Here is a 16223-nt window from a genome sequence, read left to right on the forward strand (position 1 = left end):
GACCCCGGACCGGATCAACAGCGCCAGTGGCTCCACCGCTAGCGCGAAGAGTAATGGGGACAGTGAGCAACCCTGTCTCATGCCTCGTTCTACTGGATACTGTTGGGAAATCAGCGGGCCTGCTCTCACCCTGGCCGACGCAGAGGCATAAAGCACCGTGGTCCACCTGACAAAGCCCTCCCCTAGAACAAAGCGCAGCACACTCTATGCAGGTAATCCCATTCCAAACTATCAAAGGCCTTTTCCAGATCAACCGAAAGGACAACCGGGCACGGGGCCTCCGTGTGCGGTTCCCTCAACAAGCGAAACAACCTGCGAATATTCATGGTCGTGTTACGCTTGGGTATGAATCCTGCCTGGTCCTCGTGCACTAAAGAGCGCATGTGTCCTAGCAGCCTCGATGCCAATATGCTGCTTAGGATTTTGTAATCGACCGTCAACTTTGATAACGATCGGTAAGACGCCGGGTCAGTTGACTCTCTACCAGGTTTGAGGAGGGGAACTACTAAGGCCTCACACATCAAGCCGGGGAGACGTCCCAAACGCTTCGCCTCTCTGTAGACTATCAACAGGCGGGGCGCCAAAAGGTCTACGTAGGTGGAGTAGAATTCGACCGGAAGTCCGTCCAGGCCCGGGGTCTTATTCCTCGCCATCCCTTTAATGGCACTACGGATTTCTCTTAGTTCGATGTCGGAGCCCAGGGCCTTCGCCACAGCGGGCTCCAGCGCTGGTATCTCTAAGGGTTGCAAATACTCATCAATCAGGGCGGGGTCTCTGGTCGGGTTACTGTGATATAGTCGTTCATAGTAGCGCTGGTAACAACCTAATATCTCCGGTTGGGTGTGCACCTCAAACCCCTCCGCCGTGCGCATGGACGTCGTCAGGGAGGTCCGGCGCGTGGGATTGGCCAACCATGCTAGCAGCGCGCCCGACTTATCCCCCTCCGTGAGCGGCCTAGTGGTGTAGGCCTTATAATCGAAGCAGCGCAGTCTTTCGACTTCCACCGCCTCCCTCGCCGCCGCCGTACGCTCCTGGAGTTCAGGATGACCGGGGCGGCGAAGTTCCATCTCACGGAGCTTCCGATCAGCCGTGGTCAGGTCATCAAGGATGACACGTCTCATACCCACCTTCTTAGAAATACAATAGCCCCTGACCACTACCTTAAACGCGTCCCATTCTGACGCTCTCGACCCAGCGGTGCCCCCATTGGTCGCGAAATAATCAGAGATTTTGTCCTCCAGGTCCGCCCTAAAGACTATGTCTTCTAAGATCTCCGGGCGCAATTTCCAGGTGGGCACACTAGGGATCCCGGGAAACCAACGGAAGTCCGCTAGGAGGGGGTTGTGGTCTGAGATGGTCCTAGTCAAGTATTCAGAGCGCACCGCTGCAGACACCAACTCCGCTGATCCCAGAAACCCGTCCAGCCGCACGTGCAATTCGTGTAGGCCAGAAAAATAGGAATAGTCTCTAGAGTCGGGGTGCTGCGCTCGCCAGATGTCCGTGAGCCCCCAGCGCGTCTGCCATTCCTTCCTCCCTTTAGCCACTCGGCGGACTGGAGAGTCCGGGAGGGGGGGGGCGAGCGGTCGGCCTCCACGTCTACTACTGAATTAAAATCACCACCTAATAAGAGGGTTCCCGTGAGAAAGTGGGCCAATGAGCCCGATAACCCGGAGAGGAAGGCAAGCTGGTCCACATTAGGTGCATAAACACAACAAATTTTCAGGTCCCTACCCCCCAGTGTGCCTGAGATAGCTACATAGCGACCCTCCGGATCCACCACCGATTTTGTAACCTGCAAGGGAACCCCAGCTCTGATCCATATTAGCGCCCCCTTCGCGTAAGCTGAGTAGGAAGTGTAGAAGACCTGCCCTCTCCATCTACGCTGCAGCGCCGCCACTTCCGCCTTGGTGAGATGAGTCTCCTGCAGCAGCGCTATCTGCACCCCTCTACGCACTAGATAAGCGTGAACCCTGTGACGTCTGAACATAGAGTGAAGCCCTCGTACATTCCAAGTGATGCATTTCACATTAGTGATCTCAGCCATTGTCCCACAATGTCTGTCCCGAGCTTTCCCACCAAAGCTCAAACAAAAAACAAGCTACAGTCAAGTCAACACTGATGGCGGCCATCTTCCCCAACAAAGACCCAACACCCGTCTGAAACAAACCCCATCCCACCCACCCCAGAACAGGACCCAAATAGCTCCATCTAGTTCCCATCCAAACTGTGTTCCAATCAACCCCCCGATCCCCGACTAATCCTGCGGTCGAAACTGCAGGGAAGCCTCAAGGGCTAGGTGCGGGCTGGGCGCCAGTAATGGGCCTTCGAGTCTCAGACTACCGAGACTAATTCGAGCCCTAAGTCAACAAAAGCGTCAGCCCGATCTCGGCCCCCCAACCCCCCTAGCGGATCATGGCATCAATCGCCTCCCCTACAACCCCCGCTGCAAACCCCCACCCAAATGGAAGTAGCTCACCCAGTCATCCTTGCCATCCAGCATGCCCTCAGCCGAGTCTGGAGTAACCACTGGCAAGTGAACACTATCGGTCTCTGACTCCTCTGTGTCCGTTTGCGCCCCCTCACCACCGGGTTCCGATTCTTCAACTATGGGGCCGTCTTGCGAACCAGACAGATTAGATACCATCTCCAATACTCCTCGCCGCTCCGCCATAGTCTCCACAGTCGAAGGCTTGCCTGGTTTGCCGCAGCGGCTTCGGAGTCTCTTGGAACGACGTTGCTGTCCAGGTTCCATAGCCAACTGGGATGACGAGCCGAAACCATCTTTGCCAGCCCTATATAGTTCGAGCCAATTACAGACTTCCTCCGGGGTATCAAAGAACTGGGTCTTGTCGTCAATGATAATACGGAGCCTTGCAGGGAAGAGGAGTGAGTACTGGATACCCTCGCTCCGGAGCTCACGCTTGACCGCCAGGAAAGAGGTCCGTTTTCGTTGGGTCTCATACGTATAGTCCGGGAAAATGTTCACCTGGCTATTCTCCACCTGATAAGGGCCATTATGCCTGGCGGCGTTGAGGAGCAGGTCCCTGTCCCGAAAATGCAGTAAAAGCGCCACCACCGGACGTGGGGAGCGACCCTGTTGCGGCGGCCTCGCCGGCCCCATATGTGCCCGTTCCAGGGTGTAGAAGGAGGACAGACCCTCCGGAGCTACCGTGTCCCGGAGCCAAGCTTCCAAGTAGGCCACCATGTCGCCATCTTCGATCTTTTCCGGTAGGCCCACCACCCGAATATTGTTCCGTCTGTTACGCCCTTCAGCGTCCTCCGCCCGTTTTTCCAAGGCATCGATCCGGGACAGGGCATCCTTCATTGTCGCGGCCAGAGTCTTCTGTGCTGGCTCCAGAACCTTCACTGAGCACTCCACCTCCTTAACTCTGTCCGAGAGCTTGCCGTGGTCCGCCCTGAGGAGGCCCAAGCTCGTCGCAACCTGGGCGATGTCTTGCTGCAGAGCTGATCGCGTGCTTGCGATCGCCTCCAGGACCCGGTCGAATTGTTGTTGTAGGTGGGGGCCACCAGAGCTCTCCGGGTCAACTCGATCATCCTTATCCGGCGCCTCCGTGTCCGAGGCGGCTGGGGTGGTGCCTTTGGGCCCCCTTGGTTTCCCCATGGCGGATGAGTCTTTTGGGGGAAAGTTCGGCAGAGTCACTACCAAGTGTGGGCGTCGACTACGGCACTCCTGGTACACGGCCGTTGTAAAGAGGGCCGTTGATCGTCTTCGCCAAGGCCTACCACTACTCCGACTCTTCGGGACGTGCCACCGCCGTGTCACCGGAGGCCAACGAGGGGGAGGCGGGGGCGATCGGCGCCAATCCGGGTAGGCCCGACGGGTCGAGGAAGACCTCGAACGAGAATCACCTGCGCTGCCGGAGACTCTATGGCGCCAGGTCGCCGTGCTGCCCATAAAGTGCTCGGTGCTCCGGCGAGTTCAGGCATGCAGTGAAGGGCAGCCGGGCGTTTCTCGTGGCATCGTCTTTCCGCTCAGGGCCTCCGGTCATCCATGAGCTGCCCGCGCCGAAAAATTCGCCCAACAATCCTTCTAGGGATGGCCACGGTGCCCCGAGTCTTCCAAACCATCAGCCGGACAATCGTTTCTCGGAAGGATAGGATGCGGAGAAGATGCATGTAGCTCTGCTAGGCGTCCACGGGTCTGGGGTCTCGGCAAGGCCATCGAGAAGGTCCGGGCGCCATCTTGGGCTCCGCTCCGCGTTCCTCGCAACTTCGCTTTTTCGTCGGAACAACCGGTTTTCGATTGTCTCCGGGTGTCCCAGCAGGTCCCCTCTGACCCAATCTTCGGTTTGTGGGGGTCGGGGTGCCCCGCGGTCCCTGATCTGCAGGATCAATGCGGGCTCAGTCCCGGAGCCGAGCTCTTAGGCGGCCATCGGCGTCCAAGCCACGCCCCCATTAATTGATCAGTGATACTGCAAAAACTGCTGAACGGATTTACAACAAATTTTGCAGAAAGCTAGATCTTGGTCCAAAAAGTGTGCTTTTTGTAATTTAGTGTAAATCCGTTCAGTCATTTTTGAGCAATTAAGACTCAAAAACATTTTCTATCTGATGCCATGCAGGGTCTGCAGCAGATCCACGACAGACCGCAGATCTTCGAGCGCAACCATGCGTTGTAATTGGCTGGCTGCAACCTGAAGGGAAAGCTGTGACTGCCATCTTAGTACTTGGGAACTAAACAAAACAAGATATAAGGGGGCAAGGTAGGGGCACCCTAAACCCTTGTGTGGGGTCAATTTTAAAAAATGCTTTTTGGGGGCAGTTCGTGGATCGGTTAGTCCACTGCAAGTCCAGAGTAACACCCCTGGGGCTTCGTGGTGGGCCCATGCCCCAACAGATATCGAAAGGAGATATGATTGGCTGCCATCACATCAAAAACAATGTGGTGGCAGCCAACTTAGGACTCTGGACTAAGTCCTGATTCCTGTAAAAAAAAGATATAAGGGGCCAGGTAGGCCTGCAGGGGGAGTCCCAGAGGCATCATTGTGCGGCATGGGACTACTTGCCTGCGAGAGGTTGGACGCAGGCCCTTGCCCTGTGGCCAACCGCATGCCATGCACGTCCTTTGCCGTGCATGGCAGGGGATTGGGTGCCTACAGGGGTTGAATACACGGCCTGGCCCCTGCAGCTAACACCACGCCATGCACAGTGGTTGGCTTTACGTATGGTAATAAAATATTACTTTATGTTAAAAAAACCTTTAGAAATTCACTGAAAAAAACTAAAGGTTAAATGGATGTTTTAGTTAGGTGAAAGGTCACATAAAACATACTGTTTTAAATCAACAAAAGCACATGCATTCACCAGTTCTAGTATCTCAAGTAACAACAAACTAGTGCCCTAAAGTACCTAGAAAACCACACCCTAAACCATTGCACTGCTTATGACCTCACATCTTGCATCACTCATTACATGTTCTATGAAATCATTATTAACTTCACTGCTACATTTGAAATGACATCATTGATGACAAACTTTGACATGGTGGGGGCGCAGCATAGTTACTTTAGGGCAAGAGTTATAGTAACTTGAAATAACTCTAAATGGTGGATTTCAGTAGTTTTGTCTGTGGTAGTGTTGGGTATAGAATTGATAGTGATGGTTTTGATATAGTTGCCATTTGTGTTAGTATTGGTGTTTTCCACCCACAACCACACAAAAAAGCAGGGATGGCCACTCATTAACTTCCACCATTGTTGTAAAGTCAGAAAATGTATTGTAGCAAGTGTTCACAACTCACCAGGAATGATTTCGAAGATGAATTTCCCTGCATCCTCTGGGCTTGAAGAAGTTTCTCGGATTGTGCTTCTCTGCAGAAATAAGCAGCCCTAGACATAAAAAGAGTACTCAATATTATTATTAAAACTGAGCCCATACCCTGCGTTGATTTTCAATTGTCTTATCAGCCTCCTCATAATAGAAAGAAAAATAAGAAATTATGTTGATACTGAGAAAGTCTATACTCTTCTGAAAGAGAAAACAAAATATGAGTGAAAGGATAGTTCATTGACGAGTCTCCAAAGCATGGAAATATCCTATTTATATTGGGATTATTTGTTGCATTGTAGAAAATAGTTGTAGCATTTTTGCATTCTATAGTAACACTTAAATCATATGGAAATTAAGTGATTACAAGTTATGTCGACATTTCCACATTCCATCTGGTAAAAAGTGGATTGCATGTTTGGTGAAGTCACATTAGTTGCTGAATATGGGGGCGCCAGAATTTGCAGCCTATTTGTGCTTTGCCTCTTGGTGAGATTCTACATAGCACTGCAAGTGTAGAAAATAAAAAATAGTACACAAACAAGCCACAAAAAAAGAGGCCGGTTGTGCAGACCCAAGACAAAAATAGCCAGTGCCCATATGTATGTGCCAGTGTTTACTGTTGTGCTGTGGTTGTTGTTTCTGTTATGCAGGCAGCTGTTGTCAATGCTGTGATGACTGCTGTTGTGACAAGTCTTGTTTTGTCCCTACTGTTATTTCAAGTTTGTTCAATACTGCTGCTCCTGCCTTGCTAGCAGATGTTGTTTCTGTCCCTATAAAAGTGTTCAGTGGTGTGGCTCCTATTACTTTCGTAATGTCCTGACAGCTGCTGATGGTGTGATTGGGCTGTTGTGGCACCTGTTGAGACTGTTGGCCCTGCTCCGCTTTTAACTAAGGCAACTGCTTTCATCCCCATCTTTTTGGCAGCTATTGATGCTGCTATTGGTCCTGTTGTGGTGACAGATGTGGTTGCTGTCTGTCATGGTGACAAGCATAGTCATTATTGAGGTACCTACTGTAGTTAAAGCTGTTATGCAAGCTACTATAATCCCTGCTGTGATTTCACCTAATGTTGCAGCTGTTACTATTACTGTGTTGGTGCGACACTTTTCACACAAAGTACGTTGGATGTGTCGCGCACACAACCAAAAAGGGCCGCAGGGAAGGTGATGTGTTGGTTCCTTACACTCAGGGAAGGTAATGTGTCGGTTCCTAGCTCCAGGGGAGGTATGCTTCAGTTCCTTGCTCAGGGGGAGGTGATGCGTCGATTTCTTACAGCTACGCAGGGGAGGTCATGCGTCAGTTCCTTACTGGAGAGGAGATGATGCTGCAATTTCTTACTGCGTGTGGAGGTGATGTGTCGATTTCTTATTGCGTCCCCCAACGATGCGACAGACCTGGTGCCTCGCTGCGATGCGACGTACCGGGACGATGCTTGGTTTCTAGCAGCCGTATAGCTGGGCTTGTGTCAAAATCGGTGCAGTGATCCCGGACTTTGGAGACCGATGCACTCTTTGTGGCGTGTGGTGATTTCTCGACCTGTGGGCAGGTGCTGCGTCAGTTTCTTCGGCGATGCATCGGAAACAGGCACAAATGTGACACGCTTCTTGTTGTTGCATTGCTTTTTCAGCTCCCAACAGCCAGAACAACCTCAAGAGGCCCGGACCAGCTACAGGCACCTCTTGGCAGGTCAGAACTCCAAGCAAGGAAGTTCAGGGGAGCTGCCGGAGAAGTATTTGTGTCCCTGAGGCTTCAGAACAGGAGGCAAGCTCTTCTTTCTTCAAACCTTTGGAGATCTTCCTCAAGCAGGGGACACAGCAAACAACAAAGTCCTTTTCCTTTTCCTTGGCAGAACGTAGCCACTGCATGCCAACCCCAGACTGCAAACAGCACAGGGGCAGCACTCCTCCTCAGTTTCTCCAGCTCTTCTCCTTGTCAAATGTTCCTCTTAATTTCCCAGAAGTGATCTAAAAATCTGGGGTCTGGGCACCAATATTTATACTACAAACCTCCCCCTACTCTAAATGCAGCCCAGGTCTAATCAGCCAGCCCTGATTCAATCAGACTCTCTGGAGCCACTGCACATCCCAAGCCCCTGTCACTCCAAAACCAGACAGTCAAAACACATCTTAGCAGAGTCACACTGGATGGCTAAGCAAGAAAGTACCAACTTTCTAAAAGTGGTATTTTTCAAACACAGAATGTTAAAATGCAACTTTTAGTGAGGGTGATTTTTACATTCTGAGTTCAGGCATACTAAATTTTATTTTCCTACCTTATTCCCAGGGGTAGTTATGCTTATAAGATGTTACAAGAAAACCCCCCATTCTATCCTATGGGAACAGATAGCCTGGCAATAGTGAAAAACTAAATTGGTAGTATTTCACTTCAGGACATGCCACATACATCAGGGCATGTCCTACCTTTCACATACACTGCCACAACTGTTGTGGCTAGGACTGTGGCTCCTGTTGTGTTGTTGATGTTGTGGTATAAGGTATTGTTGCAGCTATCTTGCTGCCATTGGGTGAGATGTGGGTGGTGCTGTGATCCCTAATAAGTGTACAACTGAGATCACTACTCTGGTCCAAGCCATGCAGGCATCTTGGTCTGGTCCCAGCTGTCACTACAGCTCTTCTCACTTCTGTGGTCCATAATACTCTTACAAGTGCCGTTGCTGCTTGAAGAGCTGGAAATAATGCTGTAGTTGTAACTGTTTTGGCTGCTGGCTTTGTTGTCTTTGCTGGAGTTCACTGCTGATGGAAGCTATTGTTGCTGGTTTTGTCTCTGTCACAGTGTTATTTCTGCTGTTTGCTTGCTGACGTGACAGTTATTGTCACTGATATGGTCCTTCCTGGATTTATAGCAATAGTTGCTGATATGGTCCCTGCTATTGTAGAGGCTATTGTCACTACTGAGGTTCCTGCTGTATTAGCAGCGATTGATGGTACTGATTTCCCTGCTGTTGTGCTTGCTGTTGCCACTATGGGAGTAGGAAGAGGTAAAATGTAAGCTCCTTCAGTATTTGTTGTTGTTGTTAATAACATGAGCTCTGACACAGCCAAAGTTGTCTTTAACAAAATCTAAAAAGAGTGTGTTTTTCTCTCTCTTTATTCAACTTTATATATTACTGGTCAATCAAATGGTCAGTTCCTCTAAAGAGGACGATTAACACTCCAAAGTCCCTCTCTGAATATTCTTATTTTGTTTGTTATGATACTATTTCAGGAAGACAGCTTAGGCTATGTCTTGCCATATCTCACAAATATATAGAGTTCTTTCCTATTCCAAAACAATGTCATCCGCATTAATAGAGTAGAGGGAATGGGTAGTGGAAACAGATGTTGACAATCTACACAGCAGCAAGCATGTCTTTATGAGATCCATACACTTGAAATATTTGATCAGAGTGTATATCCTTCCTAATTCAGAAAAATAGGCAATTTATTCGGAAATTAAAAATAATTGGGTGTGGACTGATATAAGAGATTTGCAGGTGCAGGAATCTAAATGGATTGGATGCACCTTCCACGAAACCCTATGGACCACAACAACTCCACATGGATCCACTCCCAAACCCAAGGCTTCATTGTGCGGTGCCCAGGGTCTCAAATGCTTATATCTGTGGAACCACTTGTTCTAGATAGACATATTCAATGGTTCCAGGCTCAGTGTGGCCCTTCCAGCTACCTATCTGAATCCTCACGCCAGCAGGAGAACTAGAGGTAAACCTCAAGAGTTAACTGAAAGGAGCACGCAGTATTTGCTGCAGTACAGATGGGGTTAGAGATGAAGGTGAAGGAGGCTCACCCTGAAGAGCAGCACAGAGCAACAGATCTTCTCAGGTGATGAAGAATTCAAGAAGCTCAGTGAAGGGGGGTCTCCTGTCCCACAGCTGGTATAGTCCCATGGTAGTACCACGCAGATCCTCTTCACTGAGTAGAAAATCAGGCAAAATCAGTTTGCTAGACTATTGACTGTTCCTTACTTTTATTAAGAGTACAAAAAGTATGTTACCTACAGATGAATTGTCTACCTGTTGTCCAAAGGCTTACAGGAGACACAAAGGCCACCACATGTATGTCCTTGTCCAGCACTAAAAAATAGTGCCTCCTTTTCATTTATGGGATATGTTCTATTTACCCATATCAAATCTGTGAGTCTACTAAATTCTGTGATCATAGCTGAACAGCTGTCTGAAAACTGCACACCTGTTTTCAATGGGCATGGTCTTTCAAACCACTGCCTTCCTTCTTTAATTACGCCTTGCCTATTTATAGTAAATACTTGTACCACCTTCTAATTGTCCAGGGTGGCACAATACGTGTTTTTTTCCAACTGACAACAGTAATCCAGTAATATTGATAAACAATATCCTCCCAAAACGCCCTACTGCTTACAGATCTGAAATACAGACTGCGAGATTGAAAGAGTTCCAACCGAGACTGAGCAACACAAGACCTTTAATTTGTATTGTGCTTTTAAAGCCAGACTTCCTAATGCCTGGCAACTTCGGAAAACTGCTGATAATTTCTTTAACAGTGAGACGTGTGTTTAACTTGACTGCAAAAGCACTGATTATAGAGAAGGCGCACATCCTGCATCAATCACAAAGAGAAATTTGCAACCGAAATGGCATTAAAACCTGGGCACAGACTATGCAGCGCACAGATTTTACCCGCAAGATACAACATGGCAAACCGTGCTAGCAAATAACACAAGAAACAATTTCTGCAAAACTCAAAATTAGGAAAAATGCATGCAATTCGTACATTAATCCATATTACAAGGCTCAACCCCTTGAAGCAGATGCATATTATTTACACTGTAAATATCAAACCTGATACTGTCAGTTTGTGCAGCTGAGTCTGCGCGCGTTTTGTAACAGAGACCAACGTTTTTGTAACTTGTAGCTAACGACACGCTAGCTGAGTATGATTATATTCATGCTAGAAGAGTGTGGAAGAAGATGCCACAGCACTGTAAACAAAAGCATTTTGCTTGTCTTGAAACCTAAATCTTACGAGAATTTCAAAATATTTCACTAGCATGAGTTGTTCAAATACGACATTCTGTCTATTAATATTGCATTGAGATGGAACAAAGATTTTAGCATAGTTTAAAAAAGACATTCATTTTACTTTGCATGATGCACACTGTTCTGATTTTGTATTGGTTTACTTAGAGCTCCCTATTTTTATTTAAACTTAAATCTATGGACCACTGTGTATATTGCCTCTAGTTTGAAGTGTACCGTCATTTTTAAATGTTTAATTAATGTCATTTTATGAAGGGTAAACAATACAATATATTAACATAGCTAAAATGGCGATCCATTAAAAGACAAGAAAAAACAAAAAAAATCTGATTCGAAAAATATTAATATATTACAACAAAATGTAAAACCATAATATGAGAAAATGATATAAAAGAAGACAAAGAATCAGGAATAAGAAAAAAATCTGGAAAAAGAGAGAATAGCGAAAAGTTGTACTTAAAGGCACAAATCTAATACAATCCCACATTTTCAACAAAACAGCAATGTAATGAAACAAACGATCAAGTTATTTCTTAATCATACACAGAATTTAGGTAACTTAGCAATGTCTTCAATGTTTAGCTACTTTATCATTTGCATTTGTACAAGAATTAAAATACATACACATTTTTGTTACCTATGCTGTCAAATGTAACCATAGTCCATTATCTTTAATGAATAACTCGGATGAAGGACAATTAACAGCAATAATGTTATGCACATAACACATGCCTTTCCTTCACGATTTATAAGAATGTTTGGAACTTTCTTTCCAGTTCGGTGGAACTTGCTGGAACACAAAAGCAATAAATAGATCAAATAATGTACAATTTCATTGGAAGAGATTGAAAATCATCATCTATGCTTCCAAGAAAACTATTTTGCAAAGACAGTGGAGCATTGCTTTATAATATAATATAAATATTTTTTCTAAACCAATCTTCAAAAGGGTGAGCAAAACTAGACTCAAAGATCATAAGTGTATAAGCACTGATAAAAAAGGAGCATGACCAACGAGAAGTATTACATTTTTAATGGAAACTGGAGTAAATGCCTGATAATAGATAAAAAATTGTTTGAGTACTATTGGCAGCACAAGAGGTTAAACATATGTGTGTCCGCATATTTTACTCTGAATTAAAGGTGAAAATTTTTTGAACTTCTGTTTTTTAATTCCGCCTCTATTTTGACCTTAACATTAACTACCCTAGAAATAGTACACAAAGAATATATTACCGAAGGGGTACATTAAAGTTACATAAATTAATGACACTCTGCAAAGGGCTAAATAACTTTGACGTAGGAGCATTCTGTAAAGAAATTTGAAATAGGTTGTGTTAATCTATTTTATTGTTTCAAACAAGATTTGGGTAATTTATACTTTTTCTGTGGTTGAATAAAATTAAGCTGGGGGACTATCATCAACTATATATTTATTTCACGGTCCTTGCACCCCTTTGTAACTACTGGCAAAACATTGAAAAATAGCTAACGTGATGATAACTCTAAACATCTGGTACTATGTGTCCCAGTGAGCAACAGTAAGTCCCTAAGAGTGGAACCAACCAACCTCACCACAATATATAAAGGGTTATGGCTCAAGTGGCAAGCTAGTGTCTTAGATGCATTAGTTAGCAACTTATTAAAGAAGAACTCAGTTTTGATAATGGAGCAACTATTAACTGATTCCCGTATGCATCCCAGCTACAGCAGAAACCTTGGTCACTTTAGGCCAAATATCCATATCCTACTCATGATACACAAAAGACGATCAAAGCATAATAAACCAGGGTGGTTTAACAGGCCATGCAGAGATAACAGTAGATGCCTGAGGACAGCTCTTTAGCAAAACACCTAGGGATAGGGGAGGTGTAACCATACTTAAGGCTGAATGCAAACAGCCCATTATGGAAAGAAAGTAGGCTATAAGAAATGAAACATGGTCCAGGTAAGTCGATGCTTGCAAAGCCAAACATATAGTTGGATTTTGGTGAATAATCATCACAGATGATCCTTTAGCCAAGCTATCAGATGGCCGGGCAAATAACGTTGGGTTAGAAGGAATCTTGCACTGATATCAGCTAGGGGCAGAACTGAGGCCTTCAGTCACCTTGATAGACTGTCCCAGAATGCTGTGAAGGAGAGTTGGGACAGGGATTGAGGGATGGTGTGGCATCCTAAGATTGGCCAGGGTTGTATAGCATTTAGAACTTCTCACCCCCACTAAAACAACCCTGCACTAGGCAGAGACAGTTGAGGTGAGAAAACCTTGGAGGCTACGAAGGAAAAAAAAATGACCAGCTGGAAAGAGAAGCCACCTGATCCCCTGAAAAGATGGAGTAAAGACTTTATCACTAGCTGATTCCCTAGGGTGCAAGCCACCTTATGCCCCTGAGGACCAGCTGGGGGGAAGACCTGGACTCCAATATCCCCCACAGGTGCCCTAAAATACAGCCAGGAGGCTCTGTGGCTTGGGAAGGTGGAGAAGAGTGTATTCTGCTGACTGGTAGCAGAAGAGCTGCTCTAGATGCCCTCACTAGAAGGAGAGGAGAACAAGTAGCCACCTAGAGCAGAAGTCTTATGCAGGGAGCCAAAAAATCCGGCTCCCCACAAAAGGCACCCATTTAGAGGCCAGATGCCTGTTGAAAATGCTCCTGGTGACAAGGCCTGGCTTCCAGGAGCAAAACAAGCCAAAGACAGAGACAATTGGCCCTACAGGCTGAGATATGCCCATTTAAAGATTTGGCATTTTAAGTCTTAAGACAGAAAAATAGAAAAACAACCATGCGGCGCTCAACAGTATTTCAAAGAAATACCCCTGAGCTGGGGGTCGGCGCATTTATATTTATTCAATTATTTGGGGAGAGGGGCGTGTATGGGCCCCACCTTACCCGAGGCAGCTTTTGGTCTTGGGGACCCCATAAAATATAAATGTGCGACACGGCCGCAGAACTGAGAGCGCGACCGGCTCAAAAAAAATATATGAAACTCGGACCTGGAGTGCCACATAATACCCCATGTAGGCTCAAATGTGCATATTTTCTTCCTCGTGGTACCCCAAGGTGGTCAAGAGCACCACCAACCTGTAAACATTTTAGGGGGCTGCAGAAGGCCAACAGTCCCCTAGGAGATTACATACCTGACCATGGGAGAGGTTTTCCATTGATATAAAGCATTCAGAGCCAGAGCTGTATGCTATTGGGCTCTGGTGTGAGGGAATCTCTTGTGGCTGGTCCTATTGCTTAATTCTGCAGCCTGTGATAGACAATAAAGAAAGACTCTGACATGTGTTAATGGTTGAATTGCAAAGCTTTAATTAAAATGCTTTATTAACAAACGTATTGATGAACAGTCCTATTCCTACACTATTAAAGAATGCATTTGAACATGTTTACTGTTCCAATTAGTTTTAGCGGTGATACCTTGGGGAAGTGTAACATGTGGTTCCTTTAATATTGTGGTGACATCCTGACAAAGCCAGTAGGCCTGCCTTATGTCTAATGATACCCTTCATATTGTGATGTTGCATCTTGCATAGGTGGGGTGCTTTGTGATTATGGGTCAGGACCCTCTAGGGGTAAAATATGATATGAGGGTCACTGTTGTAATTTTGCTTAATCTCATTATATTCCCTATATTTCTATTTACATGTTTTATAGAGTTAAGCTGTACCATATTCTGTAGTTCCGTGGTTTGTGGGTGAGGTTCGGTGGTTCCGAACCCGTTCAATAAAGGTTGTCGGAAATAGACGATTTTGGTGTCAGCAGACCGCAAATGACGAGTGTAGTGTGTATGAGTGTTTTCGCATTAACCGATCAATGAGAACACTACGTATTCGGGGATTTCGTTTGAACCTTCAGGTTCCATTTTGTGTACGGCAGCCATTTTGTGTGGTTGCCCTCACATAGGCCGATGACTGCCGCCGAACAAGTCCTTGGGACACGTACACCTTAGCTGACTTCTGGATGACCTGGCCGAACTGACTCCCTTGCCCGAGGCTGACCTCGCTGAGCCAGTTCCATGTTAAGCAGCTGGTCAGATAAAGATCAAAGAGCAGGACATGCCCGAGTTTATGGTACACTGCACCCACCTTTCTATCTTGCTTCCAATCTGTTTCTGTTCCTTCCTTTACGACATAATCACTGATTTGGGTTGAGGGTTTTATGATGGGTTTGTCCGGCCTGAGCGAACAAGAATATTGGAATGTGCTTGGTCATTTCTGGTGGGCTGGACAACGAAAAGTAGGATTGTCGTCATACGTTACTTTCAAAATGTCACATTTCTATTGGTCAGTTTGTATGACCCCAATGCTAATTTGGAATGTTGTCTGAGGCTTGATTTTTGGCATAAAAGGCCATGCTCCGCTCATTGAATTTGTGCAGTGTCTAGCGAACCACCCGTGTTGTGCTTCGTAGATCTCTGTTCCTGGTTGCAGCCAATAAACTTTGGTCTTTGACGTCATCAAGAAGTATCCTGTGTCTCTATTTGCCAAGGCAGGGGAACTCGAAGGCATTGGGAGTTTTCCCTGATGCCGCTGGGTTCTAAAACCCGGTCCTTCAGTTGGCGCCCAACGTGGGGTGACTTCAGCGGTACCGGTCCAAGCCCGAAGATCGTGAGGAGCTTCGTGTGAAAATTCTGGAAGAAGGCCAACCACTTCATCGACCCCTGTCAGCGTGGTCCGAAAGTCTTTGCTGCGAGGTTTCCCGCCTTCCGACGGCTACGAAGGACTGCTGCCCTGACTGTCGCCCTGTCTTGGAGCCTTAGACATTTGTAGAGCGAGACGATTGACGGGTCTTCTGGTGACGCCATCGACATTTCAGTTAAGTATGAGTGGAGAGTCTCCTAGTTCTTAGTTTGTTTTGGTATCCCTTTAGTGGATCGCTTTGATTTGGTACCTGCAGGCCCCAAAGCCAAGGGACTCGTGTATTCGCGAGACTATCGTTTTGAGATTTCCCTTGTAGTTAGAAGCTAGACTAGTGAGCAAGATGCCTGGTCTTAGCAGACTTGGAAAGATATTTGGCTGTGTTTGTTCTAAAGATTCCCGGTTAGAGGATTCGTGTCCGGTTCCTCCAATTGGAACTCCTACATATGAATTATACGTGAAGCATGGTGTGGGCCCTATTAGTTATAATGAGATCTGGGTAAAGTACACGAAAAAAGATGGTGTCCTACAGTGGCCCCGTTATGGTAGTTTTGAAGCAGAGATTTTAGACAATCTCGAAGTGAAATTATTCAAGAAGAAAGCCTGGCTGGCAATATTTGACTCTTTCCACATATGGCGCAAAGAAGCCAAACAGAAAGAAATTAAATTTGCGAAGAAGAATAAACGAGAACGAGGTATGTCAATGGTACAAGCTGCTATTGCGTATAGGGATAATGAGGAAGAGCAAGAGAGCGA

At 46.4% G+C, this 16223-nt stretch overlaps 1 protein-coding gene across 2 annotated transcripts in view; it reads right to left on the reverse strand.

The window, feature by feature from the left end:
- The window catches only part of ARHGAP25 (Rho GTPase activating protein 25), a 342160-nt gene that overhangs the window by 107790 nt on the left and 218147 nt on the right, over window positions 1-16223 (reverse strand). For both annotated transcript variants that reach the window (XM_086943505.1, XM_086943506.1), the window contains exon 3: window positions 5762-5849. In XM_086943505.1, the coding sequence (XP_086799631.1) occupies window positions 5762-5849 (88 nt within the window). The remainder of the gene's footprint in view (window positions 1-5761; window positions 5850-16223) is intronic.

Source organism: Lissotriton vulgaris, chromosome 11 (genome assembly GCF_964263255.1).
Source record: "Lissotriton vulgaris chromosome 11, aLisVul1.2, whole genome shotgun sequence".
Taxonomy (NCBI): domain Eukaryota; kingdom Metazoa; phylum Chordata; class Amphibia; order Caudata; family Salamandridae; genus Lissotriton; species Lissotriton vulgaris.